This window comes from Diabrotica virgifera, chromosome 8 (assembly GCF_917563875.1).
Source record: "Diabrotica virgifera virgifera chromosome 8, PGI_DIABVI_V3a".
Lineage (NCBI taxonomy): Eukaryota > Metazoa > Arthropoda > Insecta > Coleoptera > Chrysomelidae > Diabrotica > Diabrotica virgifera.
Genome location: NC_065450.1, coordinates 35,477,717 through 35,503,740, shown reverse-complemented (window position 1 = coordinate 35,503,740; position 26,024 = coordinate 35,477,717). Strand labels below are relative to the sequence as shown.

Genomic DNA, 26,024 nt, shown 5'->3' with positions numbered 1-26,024 from the left:
ATCTCGAAGACGGTTAGAGATATCGAAATGTAGTTTTTAGATTTGGATTCAGAAGATAAAACTACATAATAATCCATCGATACACCTGCTCTAAGTGTTGCAGGAGCGGCAACGCAATAACACACAGACTTTTGCAACTTTATAAACGAAAAGTTTTCGTTGAAAATTGAAACTTTCACAAAAATAGGTTTTAAAACGTAAAGGGTTAAGAGCGCGATAAAGGTGATACAAGCGCTATCAAAATAACTTAGGTGTTGATATTTCTTACAATTTTTATGTTAGATTAATGGAAAAGAGTTTTTGCTAAAAAAACCTTGTATTTTTGTCCTGATTTTTTTATTTTTGTCATTTTCGAGTTACATAAGGATTTTTAATCTCTCTCTATAATTTGGTATTTTTTTTAAAGCATGCATTTTAAATTAGTGTAACTTTTTGAACATAGAAATAAAATTAGAATAAAACAAAAGATGTAGCAGGAAAACGATAATATTTAAATTCTGGTGGATGCGGCTTATATATATATTATACTGCTTATGTTTTCTTTAAAATATTATGAGTCATCAATTTTATTGCACGATATCGCGCTTAGTTTAAATGTAATAGTCATTGAACAGCCTTCATTTAACAGTTCCTTTCAAACACTACAATAAGCATTCTCAGTATTATTCCCATGAAATACACTATTTTTCTGTTATTTCAAGTTCAATGCACCGATTAGAGCATCCACAAAAATCTCCTTACCTACCATATCTCTCTTTTGTTACAACTAAACAGAAGATTTATGAAAAAACGATCCTTTCTTTTTCATAAGCTACAAACATGTTTCTTACAATTTTTTTCGTTAGATGTATACTTTTTAAGGTATTCGCAAAAAACTTCCCGAAAAGATGTAATGTTTTATTGAAAATGGCAAATTTTCAACCACGAATAACTCAAAAAGTATTGAGTTTTAAAAAAATATATCAAACAGTTTCTGCTTAGAAGTACATTCTATAATCACTCCGGTGGTTATTTTAACCAAGCAATTTTCTAACCCCTAGAAGCGGCGAGAACCACTTTCAAGATAAAAGTGCCATAGTATATAGGGTAGACTTTGTTTCTTGAACTATTCCCTACATACTGTGAAATATCAAGTGAATTGATGCAGTAGTGTCAAATGGTTAGCATCAGTCTTATAATTAATTGATCCTGGAGTTTTGTTAATGTGTACCATCTCAAGGAAGAGTCGCTTTTTATAATAATCAACTTGTTCCAATATTTTTACATTATTAAAATCAAATTTATGTCCTGTATTTAAGTGGTGATCTACTAAGGCGCAACAGTTTTTTCTTATATTGCAGTCACTTTTATGTTGAGTGGCTTAAGCCATTGTTTACTTTGACCAATATAACAACCTTGACATACAATGCAGTTTATTTTGTAAATTATGTTGCTCTTTAATGTGTTTGGAGTATTAGCTTTCGTTTTTGAGAACAACCTTGAATTTAGAAGTGGATAGTACTTAACTAATTTGATGTTGGGAAAAGTTTTAAAAAGTGGGACAATTTGGTTTGTTAAATTTTGGACATAAGGTATTTTTTTTGTAAATAACTGGTTGTGAATTATTTATCAAAGGTCTATTAGAGGAGTTGGTGTTAATAATATCTTTTTTAAATGTGTTTTGGGTAGCCATTGTTTAAAAACATTTCAAAAAGTTTATTAAGATTGACATCTAAGAAAGTGACATCCAAATACCCTCATTGACTGTACTATCTGTGTGCCATTCATAGACAGAAAGTAGAAAATAAGTACGGTTTGTTTTATGAACATTTATTTATACATAGAAAATTAATTACATAGTAATTCATTTCATTCAATCAATAAATACGATAACACTAATCAACAACTATCTCGAAATGTCTTAATGATGGTATGATGGGGCACCATAAGCAGCGGGGGCAGCTAAGAGTACTTTTCCGTGAGCTGGAGCTGGATGGACAGGGTGTCCGGATCTTTCGACAACTGCGTTAAAACCGTTGTGGTCATCAGCAGTGTAGTGAACGGTACGAAGGGTACCATCGGCTTCAGCTACGGTGTAAGAACCTTTTACTACATCTCCATCACGGATTTCTTGTTGGGATTTGTGGTCACCGGTGTGTTCGTCTTTGACTCCATAGTTGAATTCGTATTTGGGATGAGTCTAAAGAAATGAATAAGGTATTTAGTAAATAACTAGCATATTTTTATAGTATAAAATATTACAAAATTCAGACAAAAAAGAGTGGTCATAGTTAATAATTAACACAGCAACGCATGCTTAAGTTTCTACTAAATTTTAGTTGTTCTGCTTGTTCATTGGAATATTGATACATCTCTGGAAGGTAGTCACTCATCTTTTTCACAGTCCGATAATTCTTCTGAAAGTAGAAATAAAGTTGGTCTGAAAATCAATAAAGCTAAGACAAAAATAATGATGGTCGACAGATTCGACACTATTTAACTGACTAACATGTTACAGGAATACCAGATATTAAACACCTTTGTCTATCTCGGGTCTAGTATAACTAACGATGGTAACTGTGAAGCAGAAGTTCGGAGAAGTATTGGTATGGCAGCAAAAAATGAGATGAGTCACCTAACTAAAGTTTGGAAAAAGACAGATCTATCTCTCAAAATATCAAGACGAGACTAGTGAATGCCCTTGTATTCTCAATATTTCTATACGGAGCAGAGACTTGGACTCCTCGCGCAGGCGAGTGCCAAAAAAATTGATGCCTTTGAGATGTGGTGCTGGAGAAGAATGCTACGCATACCTTGGATAGCCCATAGGACAAACGTTTCCATTTTAAACCAACTCAATATTAAAAACAGGCTGTCCACAATATGTCTGCAACGAATTCTACAATTATTTGGTCACGTGGTTCACAGAGGTGACGACATTTTAGAGAGATTAATTGTTTCTGGAAACGTTCCGGGGAGAAGATCAAGAGAACGATCACCAACTAGATGGTCTGACCAAAGAAAGCATTCAGCTAGAAACTCATTCTGCGAAGCTCTTAGAGCAGCTAAAGATAGAGACCAATGGAGAAACATTGTTAGGAATATTGGAAGAAGTCACGATCCTCAGTAATGGGGAAACGACAAGAGAGAGAGGTACTTCTTCTACTGACTGGTGATTTATCCCCCTCCTGGAGATCTCCTGACATGTGTTTTAGGTAAGCTTTTTTTCTTTTCTTTGCAATTTTCCTTCACTTCTGTACAAAACCATATATTGTGCCTTGGGATCGATTTACTTTTATTCATGTTTCTTTCACCAAGGGCTTCCTTGGCTGAGGTTAAGATATTTGACTTTTGAATTTTTTCCAAGTTCTGTGATACATAGGCGATGTTTCCTCTTCTTTTTGTTATTCTTTTTTGAAATAGATATCTTATGAGCTATTTCTGAGCTCTCATATTCCGCAAATTAAAAATTTTGAGCTCGTTACACCGAGCAGGAATTTAATATTTTAGTACTACTTAAAAATAAGAATATTGAATAGATTTTTGAGGCAGAATTACGAGCTATTTATGAGCTCTTGAAATGATATAGTTTTGATTTTTGAGCTCATCCCTTTCACCCCAAAACAACCCTTTAATTGATTTTACTTAAGAGAAACATGCTGAAAAAAATTAAAATATATCGTATCGCCGATATAATTTCTATAGCTTATACATTATAAGAATAAACTCTTAAATCATGCTCAATTTGAATATTGAGCTACAACACCTTCGCAAGAAAACCACCCTATCTTCTCGGCTTAAGAGAGAATTTTACTTAAAATGAATTACAAAGTGCACGTATTTCAGTTATTGAATTGCAAGTTTCTTTCTATAGTGCAGTCACTGAAGGTAAAAATCAACTATGACCTTCGATTTCGGTGAACCTTTATTAATTTTCACAAAACTTGGTGGGTGGATAGAGGATACCTTAACAAACAAAAGCAACGTGCTGTTTTAGCCTGGGGTAGATGTCACCCCTTATCACTTTATAAATAACCCCACAAATCGATAATGGGACAAATTCTAAGCAAAATTCGGTATATAATGTTATTAAAATAAATCAAAACTTTTTGAGTTGATAAAGATCAAATATTTTAATTTTTGCAAAAAAATGCATGTTTTAAAGCGATTTTTCGTAAATAACTCAAAAACTGTAAGTTTTTACAAAAAACTTATGTTTTTAAACTTCTATTAACTTTTTGAAGTTATACTTCTTTACGGGCGTAATGACGGTGAAATTTTATATGGGAAAACCTAGCGACCGGGCGCATGCGCATTATAACTTTGTTCTGATTGGATGTTCAAATGACATGACAAAAATTATCCAATATGGCAGCTGTGGGACTGTGCATGGTTTGGTTATAATATATGCTTGTTGCGTTTTAAAATTTGTAGGAAGAGAAACAACAAACAAAAAGTTAGTTAATGGTTATACTGCCTTTTTAAATAGTTTTCATATTATATTTTTGGACTTATTTACATAGAAGAGATGATTGTTGCATGCCAATGTGAAAGCTCATCAAACTGTGCCTAGTATAAGTGCCGCAGATCTCGCTTATTCAAAGCTAAAGAATCTTTCACTGGTAAGTGTTTTATAAATAGTTGATCAAATTTTGTTATGATATTTGAACATAGCCACTTTGCACGACGCAAGTGATTGCGAAATTTATTAGTCGTTATACGGGCTCCGATACCTACCTTGAACCTACCAAAATACATAAGTAGTATGTAATATTTTATTTACATAATTTGATTACCATCAAAATTTCTATCAATATTCACCTAATATATTGTCTTCTTACTCTATGTTTTGTTGTATTTTTTCAATTCTAAATCATTTCAATTCAAAATCAAAATAATTTGATTTACATAAGTTAAAAATGTCAAAAGGTTAATCTGTTTAGTTAGACGATCTTCGCACATAATGACAAGCTGTCTCTGTGGCGAAGTTTTAATGCGGGTGAATCCCAATACAACGCAAATACAGCCGCGTGGTAAGTTGGTTCGAATCCCAATAGAAACTTTTATTTTTTTATTTTTTTTATACATTTTATGATTGTAAGTATATTTATTATATAATTTTATTTTCAGAAAATACATATTTAGTTAAAAAAATTTCCGACAATTAATGTTCAGAAATCATTTGTGGCATTTTTAATGTGTTTTTTGGCACTGTTTTAATAAAAATGTTTGGGAAGTAGTAAGTATAAATTAATTTAATATTTAAATAAAATATAAATAAAAAGTATATTAATTTCGTTTATAATCATATAATCATATAATAGAAGTATAACTTCTTACGTGCGTACAAAGTACACACAAATTCTTTTTTTGTAAAAACTTACAGTTTTTCAGTGATTTGCGAAAAACCGCTTTAAAATATGCATTTTTTTCACGAATAATTAATATCTTTGATCTTTAATAACTCAAAAAGTATTGATTTATTTTAATAACTTTATATAACAAATTCTGCTTATAATTTGTCCTTCTATCGATATGTGGAATTATTTTTAACAAAATAATTTTCACCCCCGAGAAGGAGTGGTATCCACCCTCAGGGTAAAGGGGAAGGTGGCACCATGTCACCTTTGTTTCTTGGGGTATCCTCTAACCACTCACAAATTTTCGTGAAAATCGATGAAGGTTCACCAAAATTGAATGTAATAGTTGATTTTTACCTTCAGTGACTGCACTATACAAAAGAAATTGCAATTTAATGACCTAATTTCGCGTATTTTGGGAGCTCATAAATTATTAAACGATATTTAGTCGCCAAATAATTAATTTAATTCATTTTAAGTACAATTCTCTCTTAAGCCTGGATGATGGGGTGGTTTTCTTGCGAAGGGGTTGCAGCCCAATAATCTAAATGCGCATGATTTAAGAGTTTATTCTTAGAATATATAAGCTATAGAAATTATATCGGTGATACGATATATTTTAATTTTTTTTCAGCATGTTTCTCTTAAGTAAAATCAATTAAAGAGATGTTTGTGGGTGAAAGGGATGAGCTCAAAAATCAAATCTATATCATTTCAAGAGCTCATAAATAGCTCGTAATTCTGCCTCAAAAATCGATTCAATATTCCTATTTTTAAGTAGTGGGGGGCTGAGTCAGCCCCCCCTCCCACTAAAATATTAAATTCCTGCTCAGTGTAACGAGCTCAAAATTTTTATTTGCGGAATATGACAGCTCATAAATAGCTCATAAATCAGGGCTATTTGTTTTTTAATTTTTGCAAGTGGGGGGGCCAGCTCAACACGGGTTCTCTCATATGCCCTTCTCCTTCATTGTTGTATATTCATGGTTTTTAGATCATCTTCAACTTCATCTAACTGTCTCGTTCTGGACCTTTCATTTTTTCGCCTTCCTAGCGGCTTCCATTGTAATATTTTCTTTGTTATTTTTGTATTATTTTGTCTCTGTATATCCTAGTCATGACAGTTTTTGACTTTCCACAAATCTTAAAATATCATACCCTGCATTCAATTCATTAACCTCGTCGTTTCTCCGAATTCTCCATAATATGCCTTCTTCCTGTTTCACCGGGCTATATACTTTTCTGAGTATGTTTCTTTTGAATGTGCTGAGTTAGGCTTAATTTTTTTCGTCATTACCCAGGTTTTACAAGCATAATATGGTACATTATATTATGTAGATTACTACGAGTCTAATCAATGTTCTGTAGATAGACATTTTGGTTCTTATGACACATTGTGTCTAATAATTTTGATGTCATGGATCTTTTGTTAGCATAGTAAGTATGTACGATTTCCACTGGTAATACGTACATTAATTTCGCTACTTGCGGAATTATTCTGATATATTTCTATACCCAGATATGTGAAGGCATCGACACTTTCGATAATATAGTTGTCTATTACGATATTATTTTCACTGTCAGGTGTTCTTTTGATGGTCATGCACTGGGTCTTTTCGTGTATTTTAAACCTTCTTTTTCGTGCTTAAGAATAAATTCCTTGAACGCTTCCGTTAGTCGTGGCTTACTCCTACTTACTAATTATAGGTACGTCGTCTGCATATGCAGTAATTTGTACCGTTTTGGTATTTATATGCCCAGTTACATTGGTTTTTCTAATGACTGCCTCAAGAATTAGGTTGAACAGCATGGTTAAAAGTACGTCTCCCTGTCTCATTCCCATGTTGATGTCAAATAGGGGAGTTAGTTCTCCACCTACTCTAATTGCAGCTACCCTGCAACGTCATTTTTAAGAGACTGATATATTTTTTTTGTATACCTAGATTACGCAATGAAGGATGACAGATGATATCCTGAAAGTAATGGACGAAAGAAGAAATGACAAAAATGATCCCGACACATATAAAACGATCAATATATCAATCAGAATGAAAATTGGAGAAGCGAAAGAAAAAGAAGCAATGGAGAGATGCCAAGAAATTGAGATTACAGAGTAAAATTAGAATGTGGAAAGAAAATCTAGAAAAACTATTTGAAGATCAAAGAGATAACACCTTTGAGCTAGAAGAAGAGGTAAATTATGGACCAAGAACATTACAGCAGGAAGTTTATTCTGCCATAACACAACTAAAGGATGGCAAAGCAGCAGGTCCCGATAATATACAAGCAGAACTACTCAAACTAATGGACAACAAATCAATAGCAATAAGCACATGGATATTCAACAACATATACAACTCTGGACAAATACCAGCAGAATGGCTGAAGTCTGAATTTATTGCACTTCCAAAAAAACTTGGAGCCAAAAAGTGCAAAGAATATCGTACGATAAGCCTGATGAGTCATCTCCTAAAATTGTTTCTAAAGGTAATCCATACGAGAATTTACAAGCTATGTGAAAGTCAAATTTCGCCCAACCAGTTCGGTTTCATAAATGCTGTTGGTACGAGAGAGGCTTTGTTTTCAATACAAGTCTTACTCCAGAGATGCAGAGACCTAAATTGCGACGTATACGCATGTCTGGTGTACGAGAAGGCGTTTGATCGAGTACAATACGCCAAGATGATGCAAATACTAAAAGAAGCAGGAATTAACAACCAAGATCTGAAAATAATTAGAAACCTTTACTGGAATCAGCCTGCAAAACTCAGTTGACGGTGAACTCACGGAATATGTCAAAATCATGCGTGGAGTGAGGCAAGGCTGCATTTTGTCACCCCCTAATTTTCAATATTTACTCTGAAAGAATATTTATCGAAGCTTTACACGAAACTGAAAAAGGTTAAACGGGCACCGGCTAAATAATATCAGGTATGCAGATGACACCATAGTATTTGCGGACAACCTAGAAGACATACAAGTCATCATGGACAAAATTACGTATTACAGTCAACAATATGGACTCAATATACACGTAAAAAAACAAAGCTTACGATCGTCAGCAAGAAAAAGATAACAGAAGGTCAACTCTATATCAACCAAACCCCTGTAGAAAGAGTGAGGCACTACAACAACCTCGGCACCATAATAAATGAAGAATGGACCAACAACCAAGAAATAAGAGCGCGCATCGGAAAAGCTAGATCAATCTTCAACGGTATGGGGGAGTTTTTCAAGAGCCACAACATTTCTCTTGGTATAAAAGTAAGAATGCTGAGATGTTACGTCTTCTCTGTCCTTTTTTATGTTGTTGAATCATGGACCTTGAACGAAGATATGTGCCGAAAATTGGAAGCATTTGAGATGTGGCTATATCGGAGAATTCTAAAAATCCCATGGACTGATCGGGTCACAAATGAGGAGGTTCTTAGAAGAATGGGAAAGAACCGAGAAGTACTAACCACCATCAAATCTCGAAACTTGTAATACTTTGGACACATTATGCGAAATGAATCCAGATATGCCCTCCTACAAGCCATCCTGCAGGGAAAAATATTTGGAAGGCGAGGTTCAGGAAGAAGAAGAACATCCTGGTTAAATAACCTCAGAACCTGGTTCAACACATCTATGCAGCTTTTCCGCGTTGCTGCAGATAAAGTGAAGATTGCCATGATGATCGCCAGCATTCGTCACGGATAGGCACATCAAGAAGAAGAAGATTACGAAGGTCTTCTAGCATTTTGTCTCATGTCATACTATCAAAAGGTTTTTAAAGTCTATGTATATACATATCACATAGTTCTAGGTCGTATTCATAAGCTTGTTCTTGTATGGTTCTTAGTATGAATATATTGTCTGTAGTCACCCTGTTTGGTTTTATTTTAGCTCGTAGTTTCTATTTTTCTCGAAAACTTTGTACTGGGCTTGATGATGAGGCAAATACTGTAAGTGTCGAAACCGGTAGCTCTCCTTTTAAACACAACACAACAATAAAATAAACTAAAGGCTGCCAGTATCGACTTCATTATTACGAATAGAAAAACTAAAAAATATACTGTTTACTTACATTAATGTGTTCGTCGGGATGAGTAGACTCTCCATGAGCAGAATATCCACGAGCAAGTGGTGCAGCGTATCCATGACTCAATGCAGGAGCAGCATATCCATGTCCATTGTCAGATACACCTAGACTTGTAGAAGCGTACGACGTGGCTTGTCCGTGACCATGACCGTAGTCCAAAACACCAGCTTGAGCTACAGCTGTAAGAGCTAGTACGGACAAGATCTGAAAAATTAAAAATAATTACTAATAACTACTACAACACGTAAAATGAGTTTACATAAATTCCACTAATAGTATAAAAACCAACACGTTCCAAGAAAAATAAATGATACGCAAATCGTTATTCAAGACATTGAATGGTGATTAGATAGACATTTTCATGATGGATGCTTTTATTAGGATACAAACCTTCCAGATCTCGCACGCGGACTCTTGTTCCACACTTTTAAAAACTGACCGTAGCTCCCTAATATTCAGTCAAAAGACTTAAGAGTCAAACCACACGGACCACTCTGCAGCGCTACTCTGTGCATCCACAGAGTGGCTGACAATGATTTACCGTGGGTTCTTATGTAGAGTGGACGTCACATCCCAGACGAGCGACTGTAGCCGGCCACAGTCGCCGGCCACAGACGCTAGTGGCGTCCACTAGTGGCAAACCCAATTCAGACGGACCACTTTTGTAGCCGCCACAGATGTTTACGAGAGGTTATAGGGAGAGCACCTAAAATGAATCTCGATTCAGAACGACTTTTGATTGAAGTGCAAAACAGGATATAATATGTGATACAAGAACCCGAGGGCATATATAGGTCATTAAAAGGAAAACCGTGGGACGTCATCTTTGAATTATTTGTTACTGATTTTAAAGAAGGTCCTATCGAAAAGAATAAATCCCATAAGCAATGTTTTCTCTATTACATATTTATATTTACCTACATTTTATTATACATTAGATGCATTTGAACTGAACAAAACAAATAAGGGCCAGCACATACGGTGAAACGCAAATGTAACGAAACTGCAACCCTCAGTTACTTTTGAGTTTATGCCATAGACGTCTATGAGAAACCACATATATGATGAAACCATTTTGACCGTTTCAAACCAACGATTTGAAACGCATACGGATCAGTTTCATTGATTGGCAGCCACAGACCCACAGACATATAATTGATATTCTTCTCAATGTACTATGTAGGGATGTATCTGTTACCGGCCAAACCCGATTTCAGGACAAACTAGTTTGGCCTAGGCCAAACTAGTTTGTCCTAACCGCCTTAGGATAAACTAGTATGGCCTAGGCCAAACTAGTTTATCCTATCGCGCGTAGGCCAAATTAGTTTATCCTGATATAATAAAGATTCACACTTCAGGATAAACTAGTACGGCCTTCTTCTTCTTCTTCTTCTTGTAGTGCCTATCCGTTTCGGATGTTGGCGACCATCATGGCAATCTCTACTTTTCACACTGCTGCTCTGAAAAGACTTGTAGTGGTTGTGTTGAACCACGTACGTCGATTTTTCTAGATCTTTTTTAGATGTGTCTGTAAATACGATATGATGATTTTTAAAATAATTTTCTATGTCTGAATTAAACATCATATTTCTGGCGCGCGAAACGCGCGCTTAATGCTCCAACAACGCGCGCGTCAGGCGCGCCTTATGCGCGATTTATGCGCGAGTTTTGCACGCCTTATGCGCGCCTTACGTGCGCGTCTTGCGCACTTTTTGCGCGCCTTTTGAGCACTTTATGCGCGCCTTACGTACGCGTTTTGCGAACTTTATGCGCACGTTTTGCGCACTTTATGCGCGTTTTGCGCACCTTACGTGCGCGTTCTGCGCACCTTATGCGCGCGTTTTGCGCTGTTTGCGCGATTTATACGCGAGTTTTGCGCGCCTTACGTGCGCGTTTTGCGCACTTCATGCGCGCGTTTTGCTCGCGAGAAATATTATGTTTAATTCCGACATAGAAAATTATTTTAAAAATCATCATATCGTATTTACAGACGCATCTAAGAAAGACCTAGAAGAATCTACGTACGTGGTTCAACACAACCACTACAAGTCTTTTCAGAGCAGCAGTGTGAAAAGTAGAGATTGCCATGATGGTCGCCAACATCCGAAACAGATAGGCACTACAAGAAGAAGAAGAAGAAGAAGGCCGTACTAGTTTATCCTGAAGTGTGAATCTTTATTATATCAGGATAAACTAGTTTGGCCTGAAGTGTGCGTCTTTATATCAGGATAAACTTGTTTCGCCTAGGCCAAACTAGTTTGGCCTGAAGTGTGTTTATTTATATCAGGATAAACTAGTTTGGCCTACGCACGATAGGATAAACTAGTTTGGCCGAAATCGGGTTTGGCCGGTTTTTTAAAGTACCCACAACGACACAAAAACACGAAACCCGATAAAAACACAAGTTTCCTGCACACCGGTTTCAATGAAACTGAAATATATGCGTTTCAAACGGCCGGTCTGAAATGGTCCATATGGTTTCATCATGTGTGGTCTCTCATAGGCGTCTACTGCATAAACTCAAATGAAATTCAAAAGTTACCGACAGTTTCAGTTTCGTTACATTTGCGTTTCACCGTATGTGGTGGGCCTTAAAGTTATTTAAGTATGATTTATAAAATGTTTAAAACTATGGACATTACAAACACTGATTTTGATGAACACACTTTTTAAAAAAATATATTAGCCGGCAAGTTTTTAATCATTTGAACAAACTTTTTTTTCTCACCCATTACATTACCTGCCGCACCCTTCCAAACGATCCACTTCGCAGCGTAGTCGCCGGCGCTAGAAAATCGCCTGTTTCAGCCACTCTGTGGATGCACAGAGTAGCGCTGCAGCGTGGTCCGTGTGGTTTGGCTCTAAGTGCGTGCTAATATAATAGTTTCCTAAATTGTGTGCATTTGCATTAGTACAAATCTTGCCTTTGAACTGTTCGCTTCTTCGGTCAGAATTCGTTCATGCGGGCTGACAGTTTGCGTGCGAGCATTTGTATACAAAGCTTGAAAGGGTTTTGTAACATTTTAAAAGGTACCTAACTTAGTGCAAGTATGACTAACCTAATGAAGCTTAAATTAGGATAAAACCTCGCAATTTTAACAGAATAAATCAATTTGCTTGAAAATTTTAGAATTTATGCGCGCCTTACGCACGTCCAAGGATCAAAATATATATGATACCGAAAGGCGCTTTTAACATGGGGCTGGTTGCCGCCCCATCTCGGGGGTGGAAATTTTTTATTATATTTTGACCGCAAAAGTTGGTAAAAACATTCAGTTTAAGTAAAAACTAAGCAAAAAACTTTCTATACATTTTTTTGGTTAAAATTAAAAGTTTTCGATTTATTCGCTATCGAAAGTGTTAGTTTTATATCGAAAAAATCAATGTTTTTAATAAGTTTTCCGCTAATAACTCAAAAAGTTTTCGTTTCATCAAAACAACTTAACTTAATAAAAATGTACCTTTTGAAAAAATAAACAAAACGGGTTTTTATGTTCTTTAAGACCAATAGTAATCGAGCTAAACGTATGTGTTTTATGTTAGCTCTTCTTCGTCAAATGCTAAATATTGTAGATTCAAAGTCAAAAGACGGGAAAACTATGAATTTTTGAGAATAACTTGTTTTAACGAATTTAAAGTATTTAAAAATATCTAGAAGCAAGCAAATACAACTTAAACGTAAACAAAGAGAAGACTCAGATAATGAAAATATCAAGGAAAAAAGGGACGGAAGATCAAATAGAAGTAATGATTGACCAACATTAAATAATACAGACAAATTCATACAAATACTTAGGAACAGTAATCAACAACAAAGGAGACATCGAGGACGATCTTAACAACAGAATGGAAAACACAGGAAAACTATTCCAAGCACTAAATAGAGGATTCCTTAATAACAAAAAAATATCAACAAAGACCAAAATGACAATATACAAAACAATATATAGACCTACGGTGACATATGGAGCAGAAAATTGGATATTAAACAAAAGACACCAGAGCAGAATACAGGCAGCGGAGATAAAATACCTCAGAAGAGCGATCGGAGTAAAAAGAACTGGTAGAATCATAAATGAAGAAATAAGAGAAAGACTCAAAATCAAACCGATACTCGACTCAATCAAGGAGAAAAAATTGGCATGGTTCGGACATCTAACCCGGATGGACAATAATAGACAAGTAAAAAGAGTGTGGGACGCCAAACCAGTAGGTAAGAATAGAAGAAGAAGACCCAGTAAACAATGGAACAGTGACATTTCGCAGATACTGCAGAGTAAGGGTAAGACTTGGCAGGAAGCAACACAGATAGCATCCAATAGGAAGGAATGGAGAAAGTTCGTTAAGAGCTAGGACAATTCAGAAGATTGTAAAATATTGTAATTTAATGAAGTGTATTATAAATGGCCCAACACCGAAAGGTACAAATGGGTCTGCTGATTAAGTAAGTAAGTAAAAATATCTATCTCTAGACATAAAAAAGTCTCTAGCTCAAAAATAGAGTTACTTATAATGAAAAGAATCAGTCCCTACTTTGTTCAGTGAAAAAGTGATCGGAAGCAACCCCCTAATTACCACCCTAATTAAAATTAGTCATTGATCTTGTTTAGTCTTCTTTATTTATGTATTATTAATAGGTTCTAGAAGTTTGACCGGCTTAGTATGGTTAGTTTTTAAAAAAATGGGGTTAAAAGGGAATAACGAATTTTTGTTGTTTGGAAAAAATGGCATTTTCTTCAGAATAGAAGATTAGCATCAGAGATACGAAAAAATTTTTAAAAAGGAAATTGTAGCTTATTTAGTCCCCAAGAACGTAGTTTACAAAAAATTTTTCTACGATAAAAATTGAGTAAGCTATTGACAATTATTAAAACTTGTAATAAGATGCAAACTTTACCAACCCTTTCAAAGTCACCTTTTTTGCGGCTGAGCATTTTAAAAATCTTCAATATTAATATTTTCACAGATCTTGTCCCACAAAATTCTTTTAAAAAACTTTCTAGGATAAAAAATAAAAAAGTTTACTTAGTTTTTACTTAGAATGAATGTTTCTTTAATTTTTGCGGTCAAAATATAATAAAAAATTTCCACCACCGAGATGGGGTTGGCAACCACCTCCATGGTAAAAACGCCTTTCGGCATCTTATAGATTTTTATTCTTGGACTATCCACTACTTATTCTCAAATTTTCAAGCAAATCGATCCATTCTGTAAAAATTGCGAGGTGAAATGCTTCGGTTCCTGGAATAACTGTAGTATTGGTATTTAGAAAAAGTTTGTAAAAAACACTATGTGTTCTTGGAAAAAGAAACAAGACTATTTAGAAAAGCTTATGTTGGAAGTTTTGGCTGCAGATTATATTCAGGAACCAATTGATTTCGATGATGGAGAAGAAGATTTGAATGAAGTTAGAATGGTAGATTAGAATAAGACGTTTGTTAGATAAAACCCGTCTACAATGACCTTCAAATCATAAAAAATCTACATTCTAAATAAATAGTACGCATCAATGAAAACACATCAGATGAATTCGAAATTAAAAGATGAGTGAGACAGGGCTGTGTGGTGCCACCAGCTCTCTTCAACGCATATTTTCAAGAAATTTTGTAAAGGACTCTTGAGGGAGAAACTGCTGGAATAAAGGTCAATGGAACATAAATTAACAACATTAAGTGTAATGTTTGTTTGCTCTGAACCCTTTTTCTTCGTTGGAGGACTGTAAAAAGCCAACGAGGGTATTCAGCACTTTTCGTGATGTCCTATCTTTTTTGCACAATGGTTTCTGCTGTAGGAAATTCACAAGGTTTAAAGATGGTTTGATAGGTTCTTTATTTCAGCGCATTCCACAGCACTAAGCGAACGTAGATTCCACAAAAATATATTTTTTCTCGTTGAAATTATTTGATAGATAGATATTTAATTTTCTGACTGTTGCTATGGGTTACCGATTCCAAAAACTACTCGTCCCCCGTGAAATAGTATACGTACTTGTTTTACTTTAATTTATATTGACAATTTAAAATATTTTATACAAATTAGGATCGAACATACCGCCGCCCTTGAAGTTATATAGGGATACACTTCAATAAAGAAAGGTAGTGACTAATTACTTAAAAATCGGCTCGCTTAGGCTGTGGCTTGCAGAATTACAATGACTTATTATACAATACTTATACATACATACCTAAATACTACATAAATGAAAGAAAATTTAAAAGTAGTTGTTTCGGTTAAAGTAAAAAAAAAATAAAAACCGAATGTTTATTGTTCATGGGGTAACGGGCACAGTTTAGTAATGCTACGTTTGATAGTTCCATTTGGGGTAGCGACGCTCACGACGCGCACAAGTCCGTCTTTGCCAGGATGAAGAGCACTTATACGTCCACGGGACCATTGATACGGAGGAAGACCATCATCCTTCAGGAGCACCATCTGTCCTTGTAATTTGGCCGTGTCTTTGCTATATCTCCACTTTTCTCGTTGCTGCAGAGTATGCAAGTATTCATTTTTCCACCTCGACCAAAAGTGCTGCATCATACGCTGCAAGAGCTCAAATCGGGTGAGCCGGTTGATCGGAAAATCCTCATAGTCTATAGCAGGAACCATGTTAAGCGGATGACCAATGAGAAAATGGCCTGGAGTCAGCACTTCCATATCATTGGGATCGTTGCTCATAGGAAACAGGGGTCGAGAATTTAATACACCTTCAATCTGAACTAAAAGAGTATATAATTCCTCATAGGATAAAGGATTGGAATTGTTTATAATACGGTACAAGTGAGTTTTTATTGATTTTATGGCACTCTCCCATAGCCCCCCAAAGTGTGGAGATCTGGCAGGAATGAAATGCCATGTTATTTTATTTTCTTGAGAAAAATCTCGGATGGCATTTGTTTTTAATACATTATATATACCTTGCAGCTCGTTGTTAGCTCCAGTGAAATTTGTACCATTATCTGAATACAAATCGGTGCATAGACCTCGTCTCGCAACAAAACGTCTTAAGATGCTCAAGAAGCATTCCGAAGTTAATTCACTAGCTAATTCAATGTGAATCGCTTTAGTAGTTAAACAAACGAATACGCAAATATATGCCTTAGTAAACCGACGATTTCGAAATTTCGATTCCTTAAGTTTAAATGGTCCAGCGTAGTCGACGCCAGAGCGCGCAAAGGGATGAGAGATATTGACTCGAGAGGGTGGTAAATCCCCCATTAAATTGTCCATGGGTTGAGCATTGCTTCTAAAACATGGAATACATTTACGAAGAACATTTCTGACCACATTTCTACCGTTTAATGGCCAAAAGGATTGTCTGACGAAGGATAGCGTCGCCTGGGCTCCAGGATGAAGGTTTCGCTTATGCTCATAAAATATAATTAATTCTGTCAGAGGATGCTTATGTGGAAGTAAAACCGGATGTTTAGCTGAGAATTGGATAGAAGCGTGTCTTAAGCGACCTCCCACCCTGATTATGTTTAGGTCGTCAAGGAATACGTTCAGAGAGCTTAATTTGCTGGAAGGTTTGACTTTACCATGAGACTTTAATTGGTGAATATCCTCAGGAAAGCTTTCTCTCTGAACGTGTCTAACAAGATGATGTGTGCTTTGGACCATCTCCGTTAAGGTGAGATCTCCAATTATCCGGAATTCCCTTGAAGTCTTGGCGTTGTAGATAAATCGAAAACAATAGGCCAGAACGTTCCGAAGTTTAGTATAACTAGAATATCTATTAACTAGTGAAGATATTAAGATTGAATGAGATACTTGAGATGATAGAACAATAGATTTTGGATTAAGTTCCATTAAATCGAGATCAGGAGTATGAGCTGTGAAGTTCGATATATGATTGTTTGAGGGCCAAGTATCCTGAGATTGCAACAAAAATGAAGGTCCATGCCACCATAAATCACATTCATGCAATTCGGACGGACTAGCTCCTCTAGATATTATGTCGGCAGGATTTACATTGGAGGGTATATGATGCCACTCATCTATTTTTGTCAATTGCTGGATTTCGGATACACGATTGCATACGAATGTTTTTAAAGTGCGAGGTTCAAGACCCAACCAGCATAGAACAATTGTGGAGTCGGTATAGAAATAAATTTTTGAGAAAGTAAGTTCTAAAGATTCGATTACGTTTTTAGTTAGGCGAGCAAGAGTAAGTGCTCCACACAATTCCAGTCTAGGTAGTGAAATAGCCTTTAACGGAGCAACACGTGATTTAGCGCACAGTAAATTGCTAAGTATACGACCGTGTATATCAATAGATCGTACATATATGCAAGCTCCATATGCATTTATTGAACTATCGGAAAAGCCATGTAGCTCAATGTAAATAGTATCTTTCGTGGTGACTTGACGAGGTATATTAAAAGAATTAACGAGAGTAAAGTTGTCTATAAACGATTTCCAGATCTTATAGAGTTCGACAGGAATAGGATCATCCCAGTTAAGTCGCTGAATCCATAATTTTTGCATTAAAACTTTTGCTTGAACGATCATGGGCCCAAGGCAACCTAGAGGATCAAAAATAGAAGCTATGGTTGATAGGATTGTCCTTTTTGTAATAATGGATGGATTTGCTGTTATCCTTGTATTGTAGATAAATGAGTCAGTTAAAGAATTCCACGATATGCCAAGAGTTTTACTGTTTGGTGAATCTGTTATTATATATTCTTCTTTGTGATCATCTACATTTATATCTGATAGCAGGGCCGTACTGTTTGATGAAAATTGTCTTAGATTGAAGCCATAGGAACTTAATATTGAAGTTAAGTTTCGACGAAGAGAAATCAAGCCTTGTTCAGTTGAAGCACCTGTGACCACATCATCGACATACGTATCTAGGTTGAGCTTACGACTTTCTTCAGGAAATGTAGCCAAAGAATGTATAGAAATTTCCTTTAAGCATCTAGTAGCTAAATATGATGAGCTTGCCAAGCCGTATGTCACGGTGTTTAACTGATAGATGGTAATTTCTTGGGAAGGATCATTTCGCCATATCACGCGTTGAAGGTTACGCTGTGCTGGTTCGACCAGTACTTGTCGATACATTTTGGCAATGTCACCGGTAAATACGAAGTTGTGCTGTCTAAATCGTAGCAATATGGAAAAAAGATCGCTTTGAACAACAGGGCCCACCTTGAGTGTATGATTTAGTGATATGCCGGTAGAAGTGGGACACGAGGCATCAAAAACGATACGAGTTTTAGTGGTAAGACTATCATTCTTTTCGACAGCATGATGAGGCAAATAATACAAAGGAGAAGAATCAGGTTCAAGATCCGAAATTTTAGACATGTGTCCAAGCTCGATGTACTGTGACATAAATTCGCAATAGGCTTGTTTTAGAATGGGATTTTTCTGAAGCTTCCTTTCGATTGATAGAAATCGTTTAAAAGCTATGTCATAAGATTTGCCTAGTTGTGCAATTTGAGGTTTAAGAGGAAGACTCACTTGAAAACGTCCAGTGTCGTCGCGAGTTGTGGTACATTGAAAATGGACTTCACATTCTTCTTCTTCCTTAGTGTATTTAGAAGGAATCGTAATATAATTCTCTTCAATTTTCCAGAATTTTTCGATACAGGCCTGAAGAGGATCGGCCGATAAAAGAAAGCAAGAACTGGGAGCAGAATGGTAGCAATAAGCTTGTGAAGGAACTGGGCCACTAACTACCCACCCCAATTTCGTTTGTTGTAAAAATGGTTGACCTTTATTACCCTTTATTTGTCCAGAACCCATGAGATTAAAAAATAAACCTGCACCAATGAGTAGGTGTACTTCAGAAGGATCGTAGAACTGAGGGTCAGCTAATGTGATATTATTGGGTATATTAATATAAGAAGGGTTGATTGAATGCTGTGGTGTTAGATCGGTTATTTGATTAATTACGAGAGCAGGCATTTTGAAAGTGAAATCTCCGTTTAAAGATTTTACTTCTAATTTTACACGTTTAGTAAGTGAAGTTGTAACGTGATTTATACCTGTTATAGGTAGGTTAACATGTTCATATGGAAGATTTAGTTTCTCAAATAGTTCTTGAGTAATAAAATTGGATTGGCTTCCACTATCTAAGATGGCTCTGGCCAGTGTGGGTTGCCGATTTTTGTCAAATGTTTTTACTACAGCAGTAGCTAACAGTATGAATGAATTGGGATTTTGATTAAATGAATATAAGTTACAGGATGTCTCTGGTTGTCTAGAAGTGCTAGGATTATTTTGATGAGATTGGGGAAGATTAGATGTGGAAGATATATGGTTTTTATTATGATTTTGCGACTCGGATTGAGTTCTATGTAAAAGGCTATGGTGTTTATTTTGACAAGTCTTACAAAAGTAGCTAGATTTACAATCCAAAGTTTTATGTCCGGACCTTAAGCAATTGGTGCACAGATGAAGCTCCTTTGCTTTTGCAAAACGGTCCGGTATCGGCATGGCATGAAACTTAGAACAAGAGTAGATAAAATGGTTATCTGAGCATAAACTGCACCTTGGTGGCACTTGAGCTAATGCGGTAAGGGTTGAAGATTTGTCAGATGACTTGACATTATGCCAATCTCTTTTATGAGATATCTTTTGGTCGCATTTTTGTTCAACAGATTCTAAAATTTTACACCTTTCTGATAAAAATTTTAAGAAGTGTTTCACATCGGGAGATTGCTTTCCTGCTGAGACTCTTTCCCATTCTTTTCGAGAATTGATGTCAATTTTGGATGTTAAAAGATATATTAGAATGGTACTCCACTCGAAAACGCGTTCCCCTAAGTTTTCCAAGGATTTGAAATGGTTGACGAAAGTGTCTAAAAGTTTTCTCAAGGAACGAGACGACTCATCTTTAGTAGGACTTAGCTCGAAGATGGATTTGACGTGAGCATGAATAATTGCCCTTTTGTTTTCATAACGGTCGCACAATAGATGCCAAGCCGTTTCATAATTTGCTTCGGTTGCGGAGAGTGCTCCAATAATTTGAGCGGCTTCTCCCTTTAGACTGGATTTAAGATAATAAAATTTTTCGATTTTATGAATAGTAGGATTGTTCTCAATAAGTGCCTCAAAGGTTTCTTTGAAATTTGTCCAATTTTCATATGTGCCAGAATATATGGGCAAAGGGATTGGTGGTAAATATGAATTAAGACGATGAGAGTTGAGCATTGGCGAAGATGACATGGATGAAGATGACCCATGAATGGGTGGTTGCTCCGTTGATGTGGGATTGAGAAGTAATGTTGCTTTAGCTACTAAGGCATAATATTTGCTTTCGAACTCTCCTCGTTCATCATCTTGATTGCCGAGGTTAGAGGTTGTATCAAATAAACAAATACGTTCAATGTCACACTGTACCTTTTCAAACTCAACAACTGACTCCTTTAAGGCATCCAGACGCGCTTGTAATTCAAGACGGATTGTGTCAGATAAAGGAGTTACACATTTTTCAAGGAAAGTGTTAAAACGAGTCACTGTGGATTTAACAGTGCCACGACGAGCTACAAGATGTTTAAGGTCTTCAGCACTAGCCATTTTTATCAATTAATTAACGCTAATAGGTTTGAGAGAAGGTTATAAATTTACTGTGTTTTGTGGAATATACTAATTAATAAGAATATTGCTAGCTATTAGTTGCAGTACCAAGTTAAAATAAGTAGATAAGCTAAGTAAGCAATAAAAAATAAATTGTTGAAGATGTGGATTAGGTATAAGGATGATACGGCTATGTTGGGCCAAATATTAATAATGCTAAGGGATGTCTTTATTATAAGTAAATTGATTTGAAATGCGTTGATTATATTATAATTAAACGATATTCCCTTCGATGGGTGCTGCTATGGTAGGCTGGTTGTTGTATATTATGTATTAATTAATATGATTAATATTGTAGATTATTATACAAATAATATCTGATAACGTTTATTTCAATATTTAGATATGTTAATTAGCTTAAAGAAGTAAGTTTTTTTTTTTTTAAGATATAAATCCAAAAATTATAATTTGTTTTTAAAGAAATGTGCCAAATGTTTAATATTTTGTATGATAAAGTAGAAAGAATATGAACTAAAACAAAACCATATGCCAATAAATTATATACTCTCAAAGCAAGATTAAAATAAGTGAATCAAATATTCTAACCTTACTTCTCGATGCTGCAAGCTGTAGGTACCAAATTCAGACGAAGGGATCGATGTTTTCTTCGGGTGTCAAAAAATCCGGACGAAGTAGACCAATGTTTGCTCTGAACCCTTTTTCTTCGTTGGAGGACTGTAAAAAGCCAACGAGGGTATTCAGCACTTTTCGTGATGTCCTATCTTTTTTGCACAATGGTTTCTGCTGTAGGAAATTCACAAGGTTTAAAGATGGTTTGATAGGTTCTTTATTTCAGCGCATTCCACAGCACTAAGCGAACGTAGATTCCACAAAAATATATTTTTTCTCGTTGAAATTATTTGATAGATAGATATTTAATTTTCTGACTGTTGCTATGGGTTACCGATTCCAAAAACTACTCGTCCCCCGTGAAATAGTATACGTACTTGTTTTACTTTAATTTATATTGACAATTTAAAATATTTTATACAAATTAGGATCGAACAATGTTCTTTTGGCAGAAAATCTTAAAGATTTACAGAAACTGAGAAACAGGAACTGAACAGAAACAGGAACTGAGTTACATCATGGTATGATCATGTAACAAAAAATGAAATCATAAGAGCATGGAAATAATAGAGACCATCAAAACCAGAAATCTGCAGTACCTGGGACATCTTGTGTGTGGCTAAAGATATTGCGTGCCTTAATTACTCAAGCAGGGAAAAATCCAAGATAAAGAAAAATCCAAGGCAGGGGAAGTGTATATAAGGGAGGGGAAAACAATCTCATGGCTTCGCAACTTGCCATAGCCATGCCACAGTCAACAATATCCATAATGGTTGCCATTGTTCATCGAGGAAATGGTACGTGAAGAATAATATTGACATTAGTAGCTTTCCTTTAAACTAGTAAGAGGTGTCACGTGTAAAAAGATAACAAGAGCATATCGCACACCTAGATCTAAAGAGAGTTAAGTCAAAAATATGTGAAATTGAGATAAGCTCACCATTTAATTCTCTGTACGGATACCTATCGATCAATAAAAGAGATTTTAAAATATGTGCAAAGTTCAACGCTAGATGGCACCTAGAGTCTCTTTTGTTGAACGAGCGAGCCAGATCCCACCGCGCAAAAATGGGAACAATGCTAGATACAATCAGAATTACAAGCGGAGTGCAAGTGTCCTCCGTAAAAAGTATGGAGTTATTTTGAGTTGTACCTATTTAGTAGAAATTTGAAGCAGTATTATTTTGAGTTGTCACCTTTTAAATGGTCAGTGCTAATTACAAGGATACAACAATTTGAGTTAAACCTGTATCGCTGGCAAGGTAAATAATGATTTTATTTTTATTTTTAGTTGTTACCCTACTCCTGAAATATTTTCGATATTGTAGTTATGTCTGCTTTGCTGAGTCATATTTGATACTTCCTTTTTTCTGTAAAATCTTATCAAAATTAAACTTATTTCGTTATTGACGATTCGGGTTTGTAGGTCGTAGTACAGTTTAATGTTTATCTTACCATTAACAATATCGGTTCCTCTTTTACTGCCAATTTTTCAAGTTGGATCCCTTTAGATGGTTTCTGACAAATTTATCTTTATATCATAGCCAAAAAGATTAAAAATGTTTTTTGTGGGCTTTCTAAATTGATTTGTGGCACATGACTCTGTAAGTTAGTAAAATAAACATTGTATGTTTCAGGAAAACAAGGAATCGCCGGCGATTGTTAGTAAGTATGGTAAAGAACAGTTTAAATAAAATATCACTCCTATAACTTCTAGTCAACATGCAACCGTGGAAGATAACTTGAAGATGTCATCAAGTGATAAAGTTCCATCCAAAGAAAGTCATGCTGTTTTGACACCGGTTAATACATCTATCCCTAACACATCTAAGCAGCAACCCCGGACTATTATATTTCACTTATTTGGAACGATGAAAGTGATATTGACAACTAAGATAAATATGCTAATTTGCAATTGTTAAACAAAAATGCACACCCACCTAAGGTCGTACCTTCATCATCATCGGTAACTTGATCCAGCAGCAGCAGCTCCAGTGCATCGGATACCGAAGCTGATAGTGACAAAGTTGGCCCAGAAGGTGTTATGGCTCCTGAAACTGCTACTGAGATTGAGATAGATAAACTACCCTGTCAAAATCTAAAACACTAATTCTAGCAAGAATGGTTGGACCACCCTGTGGAGACAAATGTCGCCTAAAATTCAAAGATAAAGCGGACAAGATGTCAAGACAACAGGACTTTGATGAATATTATGCACTCGGTGATCTTGGAAAGCAAAAAGAATTCTTACTACACCACTCGCAACAAATAAAGTCGAAATATCGGTACTTAAGTACACACAATTTTAGAGCTCTCAACAATCCCTTTTACTTTGAGATTAATGGATTCAAAATACAAATATGCAAGGAATTTTTCAAATAAACTCTTGATTTGAGCAATAAAGCGATAAAAACAGCATATTCGAAGAAAACAGAATTAGGTATTATTTAAGCCGATTTAAGAAGAAAATAATAATCATCATCCAACCAAAAAGTCACTTCGTTCTAACTAAATAAACAATGCCTCTTCAAAAGAGAGGCAACTACAAACTTAATTCACCAACATAGGCTCAACTCAAGTTAGTATAACAAGTATAAATATATTAATAAGCAAAAGGGAAATAATTCAAAAAAATCGATTTTTAGCCTTAAAACGTGTATTACATATCAAAGTACTTAAACATAATATTCTGGTGTATAAATAAAGCAAACCATAAAAACAAAACACTCCCGCAGTGCACATGGACACCGAAAACAGTTTTTCGTGTTTTTTGAAAAAAGTGTTTTTTTGACTTAACTCTCTTCAGATCTAGGTGTGCGATATTGGATTTAGATTACTTTAAAGAAAAAACAATAAAAACGGTTAGCACTAGTATATATCTTTTAAAAACAAAATTTTATTAACATCGTATTTTTTTAATCAACGTTTTAAAGACTAAAATCATTAAAAAATTATTTTAGTCCTTGATTTATTGGGATGAAGGTTAAATGTGTTGTTCGATCAAAAGATGAAGAAAAATGAATATTGTAGTAATATAAAATAACGAAAGCTAGAACTAAAGGAAGGGCTTTAAAATTAAGTATACAAATCTAAAATCAAGAGAATGATAAAAATAGTCAAAATATTTAAAACTAAAGTAGAATTTCATAAGAACGTTTAAATTTATTACAACAGAAGGTAATTAAATTTATTGTTTTATTTGAATGTTATTTTAAATGTACACTTACTTTTGAGAACATATTGCTGATGTAAAGAAACAGAATACACTGAATCAAATTAAAATGTAGCGCTTTTTATATGATACAATAACCTACCGAAATACTATTGGGATCAAAAGAATCACGGTCAAGTTTTGTAATATTTCTAGGCGCTGCTGTACCCAACCCACCCATTTCTTCGGGCATTTTGGTCTCCATAATGAGACAATATACTAATATAATTAATAGAGTGCAATATACTAATTAGTAATTGACAATTAAGCAATTTTATTTATCGCAGGTGTCTAGACTTTTTTATGGAATTTATAGATTTATTTGGAATATTTAATAAAATTATTACTGCAAGCTGTAACTAATATTACAAACGAAATTTAATATGACCAAACAACGATAATTTCTGCATGATGATTACCGGCTTGATAATAAACTGTGTAAAAATAGTATGAATGTAAAACAATGGAGTAGAATGGAAAATAGATCTTAATGGAAGGACATAGCCAGACAAAGAACCAAAGAACCATCCGGCGTTATGATACCAAGTTAAGCAGAAGAAGTAGGTAAATAGTGCAGAAATTTTCGATAAGGAAGAGTTTTAATGATTTGCTGGTGCTAAACTTGTAAACAAAAAAAAATAAGGACAAAAATCAGAGAAGCTAAAGAGGGATGGCTGTCGGAAAAATGCATAGAAATTGAACAATACGAAAAAAAATACGATCACCAAAACATCCACAAGAAGATAAAAGAAATAACAAATAAAAGAAAATACAACATCTCAGCAACGGACATACTTGACACCAACGGAATTTTGATCTCAGAACCAACAAAGGTTCTAGAAACATGGAAGCAATATGTTGAAAACCCCTTTGCTTCCGACCGCCCTAATAAATACTCAATCGAAATTACCGAAAACAGTCCTTCCATTCTCAATTCAGAGGTAGAAAAAGCAATACGGTCCCTTAAAAATGACAAATCTCCAGGGCCTGACAATATTCATCCTGAAGTACTAAAACTCTTATGCGAAATGGACAATTCATTCCTAGAAACCTTAACCACTCTTTTTAATACTATATACGACAGCGGCAGAATTCCGGAAAATTGGTTACAATGAACCTTCGTGGCCATACCTAAAAAACCAAACACTAAATTGTGTGACCGACATAGACTAATAAGCCTAATTAATCATATCACCAAAGTCTTCACCAAAATCATATACAGTGCTAGTCAAAAGTCCGT

At 35.2% G+C, this 26,024-nt stretch overlaps 2 protein-coding genes across 2 annotated transcripts; both read right to left on the bottom strand.

The window, feature by feature from the left end:
• Positions 1 to 1,793: 1,793 nt before the first annotated feature.
• Positions 1,794 to 2,182, bottom strand: LOC126890473 (cuticle protein 8-like; the record flags this gene model as incomplete). Its single annotated transcript, XM_050659438.1, is given in 1 exon segment — positions 1,794 to 2,182. A coding segment is annotated over 1 exon segment (282 nt), but the record flags the coding sequence as incomplete, so codon positions are not given.
• An 88-nt stretch (positions 2,183 to 2,270) lies between these two features.
• On the bottom strand, positions 2,271 to 24,834 carry LOC126890129 (uncharacterized). Its single transcript, XM_050658977.1, has 3 exons — positions 24,801 to 24,834; positions 9,406 to 9,624; positions 2,271 to 2,396 (listed from the first exon to the last, which is right to left on the bottom strand). The coding sequence occupies exons 1-3, from the start codon at positions 24,810 to 24,812 to the stop codon at positions 2,271 to 2,273; spliced, it is 357 nt and encodes a 118-aa protein (XP_050514934.1). The 5' UTR covers positions 24,813 to 24,834.
• Positions 24,835 to 26,024: the final 1,190 nt, after the last annotated feature.

Coding starts and splice junctions, on each gene's coding strand:
- LOC126890129 (XM_050658977.1), bottom strand. Junction 2,397..9,405: donor ATCCCGACGAACACATTAAT/GTAAGTAAACAG, acceptor TTCTACTTTCAG/AAGAATTATCGGACTGTGAA.